General features: G+C 48.2%; 1 protein-coding gene across 1 annotated transcript in view; it reads left to right on the top strand.

Annotated features, from left to right (window-relative positions):
• Positions 1-6,627: 6,627 nt before the first annotated feature.
• LOC149337326 (uncharacterized) overlaps positions 6,628-19,057 on the top strand; it is a 67,546-nt gene continuing 55,116 nt past the window's right edge. The window contains exons 1-2 of the mRNA XM_089554860.1: positions 6,628-6,687; positions 13,097-13,315. Coding sequence (XP_089410986.1) covers positions 6,628-6,687; positions 13,097-13,315 — 279 coding nt within the window. The remainder of the gene's footprint in view (positions 6,688-13,096; positions 13,316-19,057) is intronic.

Genomic DNA, 19,057 nt, shown 5'->3' on the forward strand with positions numbered 1-19,057 from the left:
AATTGATCATATGTTGCTAGAGGTCACCTGGGAATAGCGACATTGGTCACACAATTCGAACTGGTAGCTCCAATATACAGCCAGAAGCCAGTGCAGTATTGCATCTCTTAACCGCTGCGCCACTGTGGTGGTAGTGGTAGCAGGAGTAGCCGCGATCTGTCATTGGTGACGAGAGAGTGAACAATTCTGCATATGTGGGCATAGTTGTGTTCTGCTCTCCCTCTGTCTTAATACTTTTGAGAGCGAAGAAATGCTCATCATGCTAAAAAATGCACAACGTTCTCCTGTTTCGACTTCCTCGACCACGTTAATCGAAGTAAACTTAGGGAAACATGGAGGCTAACCAAAACAGTGGAAATTGAGGATAGCTCAGCGTACTGTATCAGAGAACATAAAGGTCTTGCAGTTAAATACAAAAAGGGAGCAGAATGTTTCAGTTAAGGAACGCGAGTTAGGGGTATTTTAGTTGAAATCAAAAAGAAGGAATGGGCATGGGCAGGCCATGTAACGCGAATGCAAGATGACTGACTGTCCCTTCCGGTGAAGGAAACAATTTCAAGAGAGGGCAAGCGCAGCAGAGGGCTGGTGAGTAGCCTGTTTGTTCTGTTCAGGAGGATCAGGTGGTTGCACCAGGAACTTGTCAGCGTTGGCTGGAGGGGTAAGGGAGAGGCCTTTGTCCCTCAGAAAACGGTAATTCGCCTGATGGGTGGATTATTTCAGTTCATGAAACCGGGGATCAGAGGGGAAAGCCAGAAGCTGCGGTACGAATATCCGCCACTTTCTTTTTTACTCCTTTCCCCACAGACTGGCCGGACTGACGACCTTAACCATAGCTGGGAGACCTCGGACCACTTGCAAAGCGGCACTGTGACGACGCCGACTCTTCCCGGACGCCGTCGGAAGCCACGCTCCGCCAACGTACCGTCCAGGAGAGGGGGTCTAAGCAAGGGTGGTGATACCGCAGGGGTGGCTGGCATGGAAGGCAGCGGCAGCGCGTCGGTGAGGACGGTGCTACCTGAGTAGGAAAGCTGGCGGAAAGTCAAGAAACGCTTGACACGCGTGCTCATAAAAATATTCTTTTCCGCCCTGCAGATTTCTACCGCCCCATTATTAGGACGTGATGCTCATTCTGCGAACATAGCGAACAGTAGCGTGCACAATGCAAAGAAGAAAAGTTGAATTTAATTCGGCGCTTTTTCGAACACGGCTTGTGAATACCGCAACAATTACTCCGTGCTGTTTCACGTAACGTGTGATGAATACTCCCAAACTGATAAAGGCAGATCGCTTTCGTTGATCTTTATCTACGTGTATTTTTGTAACCTGGCGCATTCGCTCGAACACGGCCTGTAAATATCTCCATGATCTTCCGGTATGTCCTCCGTGAGGGGCGGCCATATCCGAGAAGCGCTTCACGCGGCGCTTCGGTGGGCTTCTGCTTGGACTGCCTCCTTCCGCAAGCTTTCCACAGGCGTGCGGCCTTGTGTAAACTACACAAACACAAACACACAAAAAACAACAGTACAGGAACACGCGAGAGAATCTATTGGCGCGTTTCGGTGCGCAGAAGGCATTACGAAAAGTAAAAATGACGGTAGTTTTAAAACGCTTGAGGGACCGGACACTACTGGCACAGCCAGAGCAATAGATTTGAGCGATTCAAAGGACACGATCACAGGAATTGTAGAGAGAACAGAAACGCGCTCTTTCTATCCTTCCTGTATTTCCTGTGATTGCGTCATTAGCGCCGCTCAAATAATATATAACAAGAACCAAGTAGCCCGACAACAAGTACTACTGAGGCACTGGGGGAAATCCATCAAATTACCGTTCTGAGCAAACATTTATTCTCTGGCTTTTTTTTGATGAGTTGCGTTTCTCTGGCAGCAAACAAAAGAAGCATTCATAGCGAAGAAATCTCAATTTTAAAAAATACAGCCGATTTAACGTAATTTGTCAAATGAAAAGTATGCGCGCTAGCATTCCTCGTTTCGTTTCGCCTTCGGTTCGAAGCTAGGATTTCCTGGTCAGGCTTAAGGCAAAGATAAGCGATCTCGGCGATTTCGGATCTTAATAGCAGCGCACGAGAAAACTTTGGACCGGTTAACTCCTCTTAAGGGGACAGTGCATTAGCGGTGTGATGCATCTGTTGCGCACGGATGGAAGTTGGTGACGATGGAGAGGTGCCATGAACAGCGCGAGAACGTGAGAGTTGCTTTGGGACGTTAAACCCCAATTAACCAAACCAGAGCGGAAGTTAAACCCGAGGCGTGATCGGTTGCGGCGACAGCATAGCGCTCTCGTGCAGCGGCCAGCGAAGATGATCTGTTCGGGCCGCCGAGGGGTCGACACCCAGGCGTGGTGCAGTCGCGGCAGTGTTTATTTTATTCTGAAGGTGTAGCTGGCTTCACAAAAACAAACAGCGGCTTATTTCGTCATTGGGAGCCTTAGTGCTCGAGAACTACAAAATTTCCTGCCCCTGTATTCAAACTGGCGCCGTCTACACCGAGGAGGACTGGTTACCGCCGTGTTCAAGTTAATCGGGGTGCATAGGGCAAACAGAAAGAAGTAAAAAAGAAATATGGACTCCTCTAGGCCACTCCTTTCGATAAAAATTAATGCAGCTTAATCTCTTTTTACTCCCATGTAGGCTTATTCACATGTAGAGTGCAGTGCAGCCTCGTATTTGGGGTCAGCTCGAAAATTTGATGTCGACGCATTCATTTTATTTCCGAAATTAGCAGGTGATGGACACCTCTGTATAATGTATTTTGGTTCTTTCAGAGTTAGAAAACGCGTGTTTTCGAGGCGAGTAATCTTTGTATGATTGCAACGTGGGAATATATCGATAGAAGCCAACATCAAATATCTGGTCAGTTCTGAATGTCGAAACCTAGCCATGCATGAGGAAAGCAATAAATAATCATTTGGCCTTTGAGCAAAATGACCCCAGTGCGTCTGTTCATAACACAGAAGTCCGTATTCACGGTGCAAAAGGTAAATTGAATCAACCGCGGACTGATGAATCCGATATCGTGCCTTCAAACTGGTATGGACGTGTGCATGGTTTCAGTCAGCAGTGTTAGTGGGAGTAGATCTAACCGAACTTCGGTTTTAGTTAGTAAATTCGGTTGCAGCTAGTCCCACTAAAACAGCTGACTGCAACCATGCACCGTCGTCCCCATTAACGGCGGGTTTCATTCGCTAACTGGCCCCTTTGCAGCTGCATAATGGGTGTAACGCAAGGCTGTTTGACACATTCGGTGGCATGAGTCATTTACTGTTGCACCCTTTTTCTACCTCCTTTTCCGCCTCGCATGTCTTGACTGAACAAGTACCTACTGCTTCAAAACACGTTGTTGTTTTCTGTGATGAGTGCACTCTCAAAGGGAATTTGCGCATTAGATACAAACCGCTGCCGATGACCTGTCCCTATACGCACTGCAACAGACGCATCCACTACTCTAATTATGATGCGTATAAGTGCTTCACAGAGTGTCTGCACGTGTTTGCAGCGGAGTTGCAGTTATGAAGTCAGCATGATGGTCACGGCAAATTTTCGAATAACTAGCCCCAATCAGCGCGCACAGCATGTGCCGCACAATTGCTGACGAAAGAACACAACGAGGTTAAAACGGGACTTGCCAGAGAGATACTAACATATTGAGGCGACAAAGTTCAACACCGAAGAAACCGCGAGCGCATGGCGTGCACTTGCCCATAGCGGGCCTAGTTTCCAACTGAGTGTTATTCCTGTTATTATTATTATTATTATTATTATTAGTAGTAGTAGTAGTAGTAGTAGTAGTAGTAGTAGTAGTAGTAGTAGTAGTATTATTATTATTATTATTATTATTATTACCTATGTACGCTTTCAGTGAGTACTCATATTGAATCAATGGCGCTTAGCAGTTCAGCTTAAATAAGTTATGTAAGCAACTAAATTACGATGCTCAAAAATGTCAGTCATAGCTGCACGTATTAATCCTGCTGATATCATTTCTTGAAAAACTAGACCAGCTCATATATTATTAAAAGCACGCTTTATAAACAATCGGAGAGCTGTTTAAAAAGTCTAAGACGGCCCATACGGCTTTGCACCCCATAAAGCTCCAACACCCTTCCTTACGAGCAACCTTGAATTCTGCATAGATGCACTAGCGTTGTCGGTGTGCTCAGGGCATCCTTTTCCTAAGAACAAGAAAAATTAAAGAAGTAGAAAGGGTTCCTTTATTGATAAGTGTGTGCCCTTGAAGGTGCAATTTTTGTATTTAGTAGGACCCCTAAATTTTGTAATTGAAGGGCTGCCTAAGCATAGGTTCAGAAAGTAAAGTCCCATTTTGTGTTTACAGCTTGCTCCCTTGCATCCACCAAAATGCTGTAATGGATCGCTGTTACACCAAACGGAAGTGTGTGAAAGTTCGATTTTCATTACTTTGCCGATGAAGTAATTGGTGCAATTTCGTGCTCTATTGAGCAACTTCCATCAGTCCCAAGTTCGCAGCTAAGGCGGTTTCCCTGCCTCATGGTGAAAATCGAAGTTTCTGTTTGTGCTCCTCTCGAACACACGCTTGCTATCACATGTTTCAGGCCATAAATGGGAATTCGTCCACGGGACTATGATAGGTTACGGACTGAGAGATCGATCTTTAATTTATGGCAGGGAAGATGGTGAAGCTGGTGGTAGGAAACGCGACCCTAGCCTGCTACTCCTCTCCAAGAGAAAAGTACAGGAAGGAATTCAATGGGTGCAGAGCATTTCGGAGCTGGACCTCCCGATTGCAGTGCAGCCCTGCACGTTTTCCCCTGCAGCCCGAAGGAAGCCCAGGGAGCTCGGAGGTTTCACCCAGCGGGGCAGCGAGCCCGGCTGCGGTCAACAGGACCGAGCCAATGGCAGGCGTTGCCGCTGCAGTGCTTTCCGTACCAGGCGCCCAGAACATCTTGGCTGGCATCAAATCGGTGGGTGCGACACCAAAAATAGGTGGCAGACATTGCGTCGAACCGGCGCACTAAAGCGGGAACACGCACCAGAAAGCCTGCTCTCAGGGCGCACAAATTTCGGCCTCCGCGGCTACGAAAAAAAAAGGTGCTAAAAATACCGTTAAAAGTAAAAGAGAGTTTCGCGCACCGCTGGCGGCTATCAAACTCATTTACGAAAGTAACAGGCGGCCGATGCCCGTAAGTGTGCACATTTTCAAATGTCCAATTTTCAACAATTTTTTTTCCGGTTGTGAATTTTCCATTTTTTTTGACGTACATGCATTGCTGTAGGTCGTTGTTTTTCTGAACATACCATCTTCAGAAAATAAAACTACCGTATGTTTTATTTAAGCTTGCACTTCGGGTATATCCATCGCAGCTTAAGTAAAAGCAGCATTCAGGTCGCCCACCTCTCATGCCTGCCAGTTGGGCAACTTGTACCATCCTCAAAAGGAGGCTGTCATTGCAGATTGCGAGACGCGTCTGGCATAGTTTGGTAGGACCCAAGTGACGGAACGTCGCGTGACACGTGCACCATCTCGCAACGTGCGGATTGGTTGTGGCTTAGTGGACGATTCGGCTGACCGGTTTTTATGTTCAGTATATGGCGAGACAAAACTCCTTGCGCTTAGGTGGAAAGACACATATTTTAGAAAATTTTAAACGCAAATGGCTGGTACTGCTAGCAGGTTGTAATCTCTATCTGAAACTTTGCGCAAAACTGGAGCAGGCTAAAGTTAAGTGTTCAGTTTTACTGAACAAATTTGCTAGTTTACTCATATTGACTGTTTTTAACGTCTGCCTACGGTGAAAACATCACTTTGAGGGAAACGTTTGTGTGATAGAAAATCTATTTTGTTATTATGGCTGCAATCAGGGAAAGAACCTGGGCATGCATACACACATGACGCGCTTGATTAAAGCGGCACTAAAATTTCAAAAAGCGGGTCTTTTCTGCGAAGATAAAACTAAAGGAGGGTCACACGCAATTACTCTAAAAGACTGACAATAAATTGAAAATTTGAGAAAAACTCTACTAAAGAGAATAGTGAAGTGAAATTTGTAATATTTTCTTGGAGCAAATTCATCCACGAGAAATCTGTAAAGGTTGTTCAAAAAGCGCAAATTTCCCTTACTTTTATCGAATCGGCTTTGGTTTTCACCCTATTTGCTAGATTTGGCTCAAGGTCTTGAGATACAATGCTTATCACGATATTGCACCCGCGCGACGGCACGTTAGCGTCCCTAGGTCCTATTGGACGCAACTGCTGGCTGCTTGAGGGATAACATTTTAATAATTAGGGTACATCCTAGTTCATTCATTTTTACTTGAATAAGTGCCCTAGTCTCTGCTCCTCGTCTGAACTATTTCATGCATTTCTGCGCATTGCTTCAGTTTTTAAACCCACCTACCAATTAGCCTCAGCTGCCCTTCTCGTGTGTCGAGCTTTGCACGTGCATGTGCTAATGGTTCCTGTTGCTCTCTTGTTCTTTGACAAGAAGCCTCTTTGTTTTACGTGCGCGCATTAGCCAAATGTTCGTGCGTGAACAACAGTTCCCGTTTTCTATCGTGGCCAGATTTTTGCCGCAGCGGCTACATCACTGAAGGAAGATGATGGCACCGGGGCTCACCAGCATGGGTCTGCGATGAGTGCTGAAGCAGGAGCTGCCGGAGACGCCAACCTGGGACCGTTCCCCGGCGATGAGGTGGGACTCAACGTCCTGCTATGGCTTTGCGAACCACATAGCGATTTTAACGCAGTGCTACGAGGGTTACATCTGTGCAAATAGTTATATGTCTACCTACTGAACTGGATGTTTCTCACCTAGGCTCTGATTTCGATAACTGCTGCACTGCTGAGAAAATAGAAAAAACAAGAGCACTGAAGCATCGCGCGGGGTATTACTAAGCGTTCGTCCACCACGTATGTCATGTGAGAGTCAATTTGGACAGAAATCTACTGATGCCACCTTCCCTATACTCGAAAGAGAAAGGACTAAAAATGGAGTAAGGTATCCTCTAGCGCATACCCTTTTATAAAAGACGCGAAGGCGGGAGAAATGGACTTTTGAAATACGACTTTTACACTGACTGGTAAGCAGTGTCTTTATTTGTAAACAGCCATTTATTTGTAAGCAATGCCTATGGCCATTGGAGGGGGCAACGAGGAGCAGAGTCTGCAGTTTTAACGGTCATCAGTCACTTCACTTTACTCTGATCAGGGCCACTAAGGGAGCATATTTCGAAAAACGCCATTCAGACATAAGTCAGCTGATAGAATGGAGCGGTAGCTAAGACGGCACGGTCTTATTTCGGAACACCCGGTGCCGAAACCAGGGCAGTTGCATTGAACGTGGGATATAGCGCCGCACGTTAGCGTCGCGCAGTGAACGCATGCAATAATTACATCTGTGTAGCGACGCCAGCGAGCCAGAATACTGGGCGTATAAGCTGTGTGGGCAGGATGATATTCAAAAAGACCTCCTTACGTCGGCTGAAACGGGTGTTGTGCGTAAAAAGTCAGGCGGGTGCGGCCGCCTGCATTCGACGCTCTTAGTGAGCAGAACGCTGGAATTTTTGATCTCGACCTAGCACGAGACCCAGATCACTTAATCGATTTTAAAAAATCCTCAAACTATGCACATCGTGAGTTTCTTACGCACTCAAGTCTCCAAAATGTAAGACACATATATTAGACCGTGGATGGAGAGGGAGCTTTCAGAAATTCCGAATTTATAAGGGCACACAAAAACATAAGAATTTGAACCAGAGAAGAAGGGCTTTGTAAAGACACTCGAAGCTCGCTTTCAGCAGAGGTGAAAAATTGATGGATACAACGGTCGCTCTCTCACCTATCCTAGGTAAAATGTCTGCAGTGGCAGCTGTAATAAAGTCTTTGAAAAAATGTCATACTCGTTTCTAAAGCTTGCCAGAGAAGGTGATGGCTTCAGTAATGTCGGCTTGTGAAGTGCAGTAGCACACCACCTCTATTCAAGGCAGCGGTGTGGCGTTCTGAATTTCTTTAGTAAATGGGGTAGCGATAAAAACTAGAATGTACTGCAAGGGCGACGACCGACGAGCGTTGAATGAGTGGCTTGGCTGATCCTCCTGCGTACTTCTCGACGGAGTGACGTATTTTTGCCCTTCTCGGCCACTGCATCATCCAGCATAGCTTCCCGGCATAGAAGCCCTATTCCAGCAAAAAAAAAATATGAAAAATATTTCAAGAGTTTCGAGGACTAAGCTGACCCCAGTTGATTTCAACGCTGCTTTTACCAAATGGAGTCATTCAACCTAACGGAGGGCGCAACCCCTGGTAGAGCGCTCTCTGTGCTGCAGTGCGCCGCCTGAGCAGGTCAGCTTTTCCAAGCCATGGCGCATCAGTCGCCATGAAAGCTCCCAGCGCCTCATCCATGGTACTATGCTACTTCTACTGACATTGAATGTTGCAGGGAAATGACAGACCAAGGAGAACGGCTGAACAGTTTCTAGTTTGCATAGCTTCCATCTGGCGATGCACGGCGATGAACAACAAAAAAATACCGGGGTAATTTTTAATGGTTGTTCTTAGATTTCCTGTGGACGCCAAAATTAGTGTATGAGAGCTCGAGATGAATTTTGGGAATCAGAAGTTCCGAGCTGCTCGCTGCTGCTGGCCGAAAGATGGTGTTGGTTCTTCGTAGTCAGAAAAGATGGCCATGAATGCGGCCATGAATGTCGACAGTGGCGATTTTTCACAGACTACCACCGCCTTAATTCGGTCTCTAAAAAAAGATGTGTATCCGCTGCCACGCATCGACGATGCTCTCGACTATCATTTCTTCACATCGTACTTCGGTTGAATTACGTTCAAGTTTTAGGCAAAATCTGATGGACCCTGCACACAAGGATAAATCAGCATTTACTACGCCGAGAGAACTATATAATATTTAACGTGATGGTGTTTTGCCTCTTTAAAGCGCTGTCAGTGTTCGAAAGATCTAGGGATACCATACTTCGAGGCTTCAAGAGGGAAATATGTATGTGGTACTTAGACGACGTTGTTATTTACGGCCGGTCCTTCAATGAACATAACCCCGGCTGTGGCTTACTGGTATTTTGGACTGCCGGCGCAAAACTGAACTTGTCCTTAATTCTAAAAAGGGCCTCTTTAACGAAGGTCAAGCACTGATACTCGGTCATCTCGTCGACCGCGAAGGCGTTCAGCCCTATCCACACCAGACTACGGCAATTCCACCATTCAAACGACCCCAAACTCAAAAGGAACTCCAAAGTTTTTTCGGATTGTACTCATACTTGCACCGTGTTTTGCCAAGATCTCCTGACATCGCTAATCTTCCAACGTGCCTTCTCAAAAAAGACGTCCCTTTCTAGTGGACTTTAGACTATGACTCGCATTTCCACCTGATAAAGTTCCTGCTTAATTCACACCCCAATTCCGGGCACTTCAACCCCTCCGAGCAGACGGAAGTCCATACTGACGCGAGTGGGATTGTCGTAGGTGATGTGCTTGCCTAACGTTCTGCAGAAGGGGAGCCTGTAATTATTTATGGTAGCCACTCCCTTAGTAAGCCTGAGCGCAATCATACAATTAAGAAGCAAGAATGTCCTTCAATGTTCTTAGCTGTTCAACGGGTTTGTTGTGTTCTGTATGTATGCCATTTCGCTTCCCGTATGTAACCGACCATCACGCCCTCTGCTGGCTCGTCCGCCTGCGTCACCCGTATACCCGTCTGTCACGCTGAGCTCTTCGCCTGCAATAGTACACTTTACTGCGTCGTAAAGAATGGCTGCAAAACACGAGGACGCAGGCTGTCCTTCGCGCCTTCCACTTGGTACTACTCACCACGACTATGAAAGCTTTGATCAATGTATCACCCCATTAGTGCCAGAGTTTACGGATCTGTCAGCTCTCCGCATCGCGCAAGAGCGCCAAAATCCTCAGGCCACTTTTTGCACCTGCGAAAGATTCTGCTGCACTCGCCCTTTTTTGTAAGGGATGGTGTCAGGCCTACTGGAAGACCGGCACGTATTTCCTACCCGTAGCTCCCGAAAGCCATCGTTCGTGCGTTCTGCGTTCTGCCATGCACGACGGCCCTACCTCTGGCTGTCCGGTCTCTGGCCGAAAGCTCTATTTAGCCCCTGGCAGATTTTAGTGGCTGGAGATGCGTCAGAGGTTTGAGAGGTATGTGGCCAGCTGTGCGGTGTGTCAGCTACACAAACGCTCCACGTCCATGCCACAGGGCCTGCTCCGTCCCATTACTTGCACACGTGGACCTTTATGGAAAGAGTCGAAATTGATCTAATAGGCTCTTTTCCAAAGTCGCCCAAAGGCAATCGATGGATAATGGTTGGTGCTATCTCGCTCACTACTGCGAAACTGCCGCTCTTTCTCCGGCTAACCGCGCACCACGTGTCGCTGTTCTTGCTCTCCTCTCTCAGCCTTCGGCATCAGCTACCGCGGTCGCCAGTTTACGGCAGATGTCGTAAAAGAACTGCTTCGTTGGTGCCCGTCGCATTGGTGCCCGTTGGTGCCCGTCGACAAACGGTCTGACAGAGCGCACGAACCGCACACTTACCAACATGCTCTCCATGTACATCGTATCTGACCGCAATAACTGAGACACCATTCTGCCATTTATTATGTTCGCCCTTAACACAGAAATACGAGTCGACCGGCTATAGCCAATTCTTCCTTCTATGCGCGTATGTTTTCTCTCGACACGATCTTTCTCTTTTCCTAGATGACGAACCTTGCATCGGACAAATCCTTTGTCTAGCCGAAGAAGCTCGCCGCCTCGTACGATTGGGGACTCTGGCGCCGCAATAACGCTCAAAAAGTGCCATTACAGCCGCCATCGCCGTGATATCTACGCCGCTGGTGCTTCGTGTGGATTTTGCGGCCTGTGAGGATGTTGTTGGCTCATTACGCCGGGCCCTGCGTTGTCTTCGGCCGTGTTCGCGATCTGAACTACCGGATAGCCTGCCTTGCCGACAGTGATCTTTTCAGGGACGACCGAAGTCACTCATGTGGCCCGTATGAAGACATGCGATGCTCCAGAGGACGACTCACTACCTCGTCCGTGGAGGCTTCGGCTGTCCGAGGGGGAAATTGAGCAATCCTGAAGATGAAGTTTGGCTTGCAGTTGGAGAGAAGAAAAAGACGTGCGGGCCCTGCCGTCTCAGCTTGAGTAGCGTTGTTCAGCCGAGCTCCGTTCAGCTCAATCAATTCGTCGTTCCGCCAAGAAAGTGCCGGGTCGTAATAATATACCTGCCCATGTTTAACTTAGATTTTGTAATACTTGGGAAAGTGTTCCCAAGAGGAAATCCTATTTTCATAAGAAAATTAATGTTATTGGAGTAAAATGAACCAGCCGCGATACAAAAATGCAGTTGGGAGTTTATAGAGGTAGTTTCGTAGAAAGGAAATACAGAACAAGCTTACAGATGGTGAACTGCGGCTTACCACAGTATTCACCGTCATGCGGGAATCACTTGATCTGTTTAAAAATATAGGCAGGTGTACTTCTTGCCTGCGACATGCTGTTCACTGTATCTAGAAAAAAGAAATATGGAAGCAGAAAACGCTTCAAAACAACCCTGTTTTGCACAGCTAAGAGGGAATATGCGACCGCAGAGCATTAAAGACAACCACATGGAGGTAGGAAAAATGTAGTTCCTGTATTCCGAGAAAGAATGTTGCTTATAACGCGGAGGAATTGGAACTGCTTGAACACCACATTAGCTAAACGCCCAAGGAAGAAAGAAAATACGCCACTTTATTCATGACGATCTTGCATGCCTTTCGTAAACGCTGGTTTCTTGGAAATTTGTCAGTGCTGTTATTTGTAGAGGAAAACTTTGTTAACCAAATAGCGGTGCTAAGCGGGTGGCGAGAGTCAGTGAGCATCCGATGCTTCACAACAAGGTGGGGCCTTGCACCGGTGCGGTCGTGACTTCGCAGAAAAATTACTACAAACAAATTACCACACTACTTATTCTAGCGGCCCAACTGTCTCGCCGCAACGCCCTAACGAGCTTTGTTACTCGTAATTCTCGCTAGTCGCCGAGTGACATTCGAACTGAGGGGCAGATAGCAGTCGTTTACATATCAACGGCCTTGACATTTTCTGTGAAGACCGAATATTGAAAAGGGACTTTCACCTCCTATTTGCCATTTCTTTAGTTTGAAACAGAAATAAACAATCCTGGTTTTATAAGATAGGCACACACCCACGCACCCACACTTAATCGTGCATTCACGCACGCAGTATCTCTGCTGTTGAGGCCCTGTGCTTGAGGGTCGTTGCCATTAGCCCTATCTTGGCCGCTTTTTCACTACAGAACGTATTGAATGACCGTTCACAACGTTTGCAGTCCAGGCGGTTGGAACGCAAAATTTTTGAAAACTGTCTTTATTTGGACCGTCAAGAATCCGTAAAATGGCCCTATGAAGACGCAGGTAGTGCCACCACATGCAATGCTGAATATTAGGTTTGGTTTGGTTTTGTGGGGTTTAACGTCCCAAAGCGACTAAGGCTATGAGAGACGCCGTAGTGGAGGGCTCCGGAAATTTCGACCACCTGGGGTTCTTTAACGTGCACTGACATCGCACAGTACACGGGTCTCTAGAATTTCTCCTCCAAAGAAATTCTAGCCGCCGCGGCCGGGATCGAACCCGCGTCTTTTGGGTCAGCAGCCGAGCACCATAGCAACTGAGCCACCGCGGCGGCAATGCTGAATATTACGCGTAATACTATTTGTGAGTCGATGCTTGTAAGGCGACTAATCAATGGGAGAATTATTACTTCACTGCAGTAGAGAACTCATACTGCATACTAAATTTGGGCAATCCTCTCATGTGCTTCTCCTGCTTCGGTCCTCTCTTCATCTGCCCTCGCCGTGTGGCTTCGCCGAGCTACAGCTCAAGAGGCACTTGGGTCCTGAGGCTTGCGCGGCTATAAGAGAAAGAGGGATGCAAATAAAGGGATTGTGCCAAAATGCATCCCGTAGCGGACAAACTGATTGCCCGTAAATGTGAGGGGAAATCTTTAGCTGTCGAAGGAATAAGAACTGAGCTCCGCCCTTTGGTCGCATTTGTTCTCGCTCACGCAGGAGTATTTCGGACAGTACATGGACCAGGGGGTCTCCTGCTGGCTGCGTGTGTGGGTGGTGTGCTCGGTGACCATCATCGTGCGGATGATCCCGCTCTCCTTCACGCTGCTCTCCTACCGAGCAGCCGGCAGGATGCGCAGGAATCCGACGAGACCCACGCGGGCGTCACCGCTGCCCACGCAGACAGAACCCGACATCGTAATCGACATCGATAATCTGGTGAGTCAGCGTGGCCGCAGCTGGTCTCTGCAAGAGCACGAGCTCACAGCTAGCTGATTCCAGCAAAAAGGATAAGAACGTAATACAACATTTTGGCCAGTTGGTTACCTACATTCATTATTACAGCGCAAAGACTGCACACAACAAGAAGGGGACACAACAGCGCTGACTGTCAACTAAATTTTATTCGAGACCAGTAGGGTTTTTATACCACCTGACGATCAGAACAGAAAAAAACATACAAGAATAGCTGTAGGCATGCGAAAGGGTACAAGAACGGCGATTAACCGGCACGTGTCAGATTTCACATTCTAGATATTTGATCTCTTTCTGGGACAATGCCACTGATGGTGCGCTTATGCACTCGTCCTGCAATCTTATAATCATACAAACTTCTATTATTTCTCTTGTTAATGTGTCTCGGTGTTTCCCTATGACACTGCATTGCCTGTACATCGGTTCACATTTATCGTCGCTGTCATCTTCTGCGCTGCAGTCCCTGCAATGTTTGGCTAAGTGGCCTGAGGTAGCAACACGTGCGACATTGTCACTGGGCTCTTTTAGCCTTTTCTTGAGACAGCGGCCAGTCTGCCCGATGTATCAGACTGATGTATCAGCCGATGATGTATCAGCCTTATTTGGCGGCGTACAACCTTCAGCTAGCCATGGGAGAAGACTCTGCAAGATTCTCAGGTCTGAATTGCTTCAGCAAGTGCGAGCGTACAAGGAGCGCTTGAAGGTTTTGGTAAAGTTCCATGCTGGGCCAGAACATTCGAATCCACAGTGGCACCATTTATCACGGTCCATTGACCGCACCACCGAGTTCCTTTGGCAACAGACCCTCCCAGCGCTTCGTGCACTTCTTCCTAAGAGGACTCCAGTTACCGGACAACAGATCCACGTCATGGAGGGCATCTCCCTTCCCGACAACATCAGGCAAGTCCTTGGCCGGGGGCCCAAGTTTGCGGTCGAGCCACAAACATCGAGACCGGAGCTCTTGGCTATGGTGAAACAAGTTTCCCGACGCGCGGAGAAGACCGAAGCAGACCGTTGCATCTCTGAAGGTGTCGACGTTTTAGCAAAGTACAGACAGGCAGGCAGGAAGGTCCCCTTGTTCAAAACAGTTAATTGGTTGAAAGATAACTCGCTGTCTCTTCTTGCTGCAGACAAGAATGGAGGTTTTGTTGTTTTAACCAGATATGTGTACATGTCAAAAGCAATAGACAGCGTCCTTGCTGTGTTTGACAAGCGCGATGATGTAAAAATGTCGAAAATTAAGAGTCAAGCAAAAAAGCTAACCAACAAGTTGAATCTAAACAATTTGTCGAGTATGATTGAGAACTGCCACAAGAGCAACCTTGAGATTTTTTTCTCTGCTAAGACCCATAAACCCAACTGGCCGTTTCGTGCAACAGTTTCAGAAGCAGGGACATGGCAGAAGCATGTCGCAAGATACTTGCAACAGAAACTCAACGTTTTAACGATCGATGACCCTTTTAGAAAAAAAAATTCTGACGAAGTAATCACCTTCCTAAAAGGATGGCATCAGGATAAAATACTGCAGGGATTTTCAGTCGACGTAAAAGACTGTGTAAGCTGTGAATAAGCACATCGAAAAGCATGGTGTTATAGCTTTCCAAAACGAGTGCGGAATTTCCGCCGATGCCTTCCTATAATAGATGATATGCGAAATTGCTTGGCGGTCTGGCAACACCGCGCCCACATCTTCCGGTTTCCATCTTGGCTCGGTCGAGCTCATCGAGCTGGTGCATCGTTTGCTACGCGTACTTTATTCTTGCGAGTGGAATTTCAACAGGGAAGCGTCAGTTGCTGCGTTGTTTTCACAGCTGATCTTTGACCAAATGTAGGTGCTTTCAATAAGCGCTAGCTTACTCCTACCGCGTCCTCAGCTTCGCTTGAAGGCTGGCGCCGATGATCGCAATAATCGGCACTCGAAAGTGGGTTGGAAAGTCGAACCGTGACCGTGTGCTGTTGTCGTTTTAATACTCGCATTAAAGCACCAGTTCAAGCATCACGCATTATCATGGCTATTTTATTCCCAGGTGGACGCGAATTCATCTTGTAGGGTAACTTCCTCCTACCGCGTCCTGAGCTTTGCTAGAAGTCTGGCGTTGATGATAACCAGAATGGGCACTGGGAAGTGTGTTGGCAAGTCGAACTCTGCGCCACTCTCATTTTCATTCGCGCATTAAAGCACCGGTTAGAGCATCATGCATTATCACGGCTATTTCATTCCCAGGTGGACGCGAATTCATCTGGTAGAGTAGCGAGCGGTTATTTCGCGGTGAGTGCGCACGTGTGTTGACAAACTTCTGTGACAGGAACTTTCGTTCGCGCCGACGCCAGGAGCTTCGTGCATTGCAGTATAATCACACAAGATCCTCGACCAGCTGCGTAATTCGATTCCTTTACTGTAATGTGCAATGCGCATCCGCGGTTTTCAACGTCACCGTTTCAGAGCCCGGAGTCGGTTGATTTTCGCCACAATTCGTTGAAACCGCGTCCTGCTTAAGACGCAGTCAGTCGACATTAACAAGAGGAAAGTAGGCACGCACATATAATTCAAAATATTCTAAGCAAAGGCGCAGCTTTTTTTTTTTTTGTATAAGCACTGAGCCACCGCGGCGGCTTGATTAGCTACAGCTGTAGGTGCATGCACGGACTCGATACGCTGGTCAAGCTGTGAGTGCAGGGGCGGAATTAGCATGTTCGGTTGCTTGCAAAACTTAATTAGCTTACTCCCAAACTCGGACAAATGGCTTTGTTGCGAACGCAAGCTGTTGGAGCATGCCACAACGATAATAAAATCTGATGGCCTGAAGCGTTTTCAGAACACTTTTGGACGTACTTTCTAGCTTAGAAATGCGTCCCTCCTTCATAATAAAGTAGCTATATTATTTGCTTCTTTTTTTTTAGATTTTCGTCGCTGCAGATATCGAAGGTATAGGAATCCTCAGGAAATAAAGCATTCGCACCTCAGTTTTTATAAGTAGGGTGTATTGCTTCACGAAGACTCCTTAACGCGCATAACATATGCGTATGGTCCAGAGAGTTTGCTCGCCCTTCTAAAGCTAATTGAACACGGGAAAAAACTTAACTGAACACGTAGTAAACTAAGGATAATCGGCATATGGTTCTTCGAGTGAACTTATTTCGCCACGGCACGACCTATTGGCCCGATCAAAAAAATTACCTTCTCTATTACGTTGTTCAAGTATGCGTCTATATATATTCACGCCCGACCGGAGAGTTGATAAATGCACGAAATCGGCTTCTAATTTTGATCAGAGACAACAAAGGCTGTAGTCCTTATCTTAATTTAAACGCAAATCACCTCGAGAGATTTGTCAAAAATCAGCACAGAAAGCGAAAGCTGCGCACTGATCCGCGTGCTGACACATGATACCTCGCATGGCGTTTTGTGTAACTAAAACGTTGGGACGGATTAAAAAAAATAGAAAAGCGAAAAGCTGGAACGCACCTAGTTCTGGCACGCATCGTAGTGTCTTTTCACAGTGGAGAGGGTAGCGCAACACCGCATGGGCATTTTACTTTTCAAACGAAGTGCAGCCGTTTTAACCCAACGTTGGGCAGCGGTTTCGTTTTCTGTACCGTACCAAAATGGAGGACTTAGTTCTCGGAGCGCAGAGAGATGGCGCTGCGCATTTCGCATATTGCCACGTATCATTGTAGTGTTTGTTCGTTCATGCTCAAGGCTGCAGGAAAGGGCTGTTATCATTTTTGTTCGTGACGCGAGAAGCAACCAGTCTAATCTCGATTGATCGCAGCCATGAAAGGCTGCATCTAGGTTTTTCCAGATTACTGTAGATGATCTTGTCGTGCTATCTGGAAGTTTCTTTGCCGGCTTTAAACTGAGCGATGCCGCGAGCGGCGGACATTCGTAGTTCGACGACCGACGAGCACGTTTGTTGCTTACGCCGCCGCCGAGTGATTCAGGTATTTTGCGGGCGCAAGTCAGCCCAAATAAAGAGCTTCGTTTCCAAGACTGGCTGGTGTCTTCCTGACCACTGGACTGCCGTCACTACAACGTGTCATCTGGTGGAGGTGCTGGGTAGCCTCCCATGTTCCGGACACCCCCTACAAGTCGTGACGCCAGCCCTTTGAGTCATCTACCGCAGGACCTGAGTCCAGTCCACCGCGCATGCCGACGCCTGCAAGGGGACGAACCTGAGTTCGGGATTCTGCCGGACCCTACTCGGAAGCGAAAGCCAGCAGCAACGTCTAACATGAGCTTGCCCCAGACGATGACTCCAATCATTCTTCAGCAGCCCGGGGTGCCACCAACCTTCGACGCTTCGCCTGGCGCCGACCCCGAAGAATGGCTGGAGCAGTTCGACCGTGTGGCTATCTTCAACAACTGGGACGATGCCACGAAACTTAGGTACGTGTTCTTCGCCTTGGAGGGACCAGCAAAAGTCTGGTTTGAGAATGAGGAAGCTAACCTCACGAACTGGGAAACCTTCAAGGAGCAGCTTCTAAAGACCTTCACGAACGTCGTGCGAAAGGAGAGAGCCCAGCAGCTGCTACAGTCTCGCATACAACACCCAAACGAGACCGTTGCTGTGTACACTGAGGAAATGAAGCGTCTCTTCCGGCGTACCGACGCAAACATGAAGGAAGAAGAAAAAGTAAAGTTGCTCATGCGCGGAGTTAAAGAGCAGCTCTTTGCCGGCCTCGTCCGCAACCCACCGAAAACTGTCTCGGAATTTGTAGAAGAGGCATCCACGATGGAAAAAAACTCTTGATGCCCGAGCCCGCCAGTATGACCGCCAGCAGCGCGTTTTCTCAGCAAGCTGCCTGGACACCGCTAACAGCAATGAACTGCGGGAGGTTATACGACAAGTTGTGCGAGAGGAGCTCCGACGATTGCTGCCAACGGGAACGCAGCCGCAACCTTCATCGCTCATTGACGTCATCCGGGACGAGGTTCAACAGGCCTTGGGTGTGACGCCGACACCTATGCAGCCTCTGCAGCCTCTACAGCCTCTGCAGCCCCCAGCCATGACTTACGCCGCAGCTGTGCGCCGTCCTGCACCTCGACGACGGGACCCAAGCCCCTATCGCCCTCAGCCAGCTGCGTTGGACCGCCGCCCACTCGCCCCAACCCGCCCGTCCTACGAGCGACGCGCGTAGCCGAGGAAATGCGACGAGTGGAGAACTCCCGACCAGCGCCGCCCACTATGCTTCCACTGTGGCGAAGCCGGTCGCGTCCTCCGGCACTGCCCATACAGAACACTGGGCATCCGAGGGTTCTCTTACGACGCTCCACGACCCCGACCCGGCCAGCGACCAGCCGAAATCGAGGAGTTTTTGCGTCGGGAAGAATGCTCACCGCCCAGCCACCTATCGCGCTCTCCGTCGCCATCGTCACCGCGCAAAGTATCTCCTAGCCGAGGCTACGCAGTGCGTGGACGCTTCCCCAGCTCCCGAAGGTTAAACTGAATAAAGCAGCCTCTGGAGGTGAGGTTGCTTCTGAGCGCAAGAACTAAGATCCTTCATCGACGAAAACAGAAGACCATGCCCCCTACGACGACGACGAACCCTACGACAACGACGAACCCTACGACAACGACGAACCCTACGACAACGACGAACCCTACGACAACGACGAACCCTACGACAACGACGAACTCTACGACAACGACGACCCCGACGACAACGACGACCCCGACGACAACGACGACCCCGACGACAACGACG

Source organism: Amblyomma mixtum, chromosome 7 (assembly GCF_055824585.1).
Source record: "Amblyomma mixtum isolate Tamu chromosome 7, ASM5582458v1, whole genome shotgun sequence".
Taxonomy (NCBI): Eukaryota; Metazoa; Arthropoda; class Arachnida; order Ixodida; family Ixodidae; genus Amblyomma; species Amblyomma mixtum.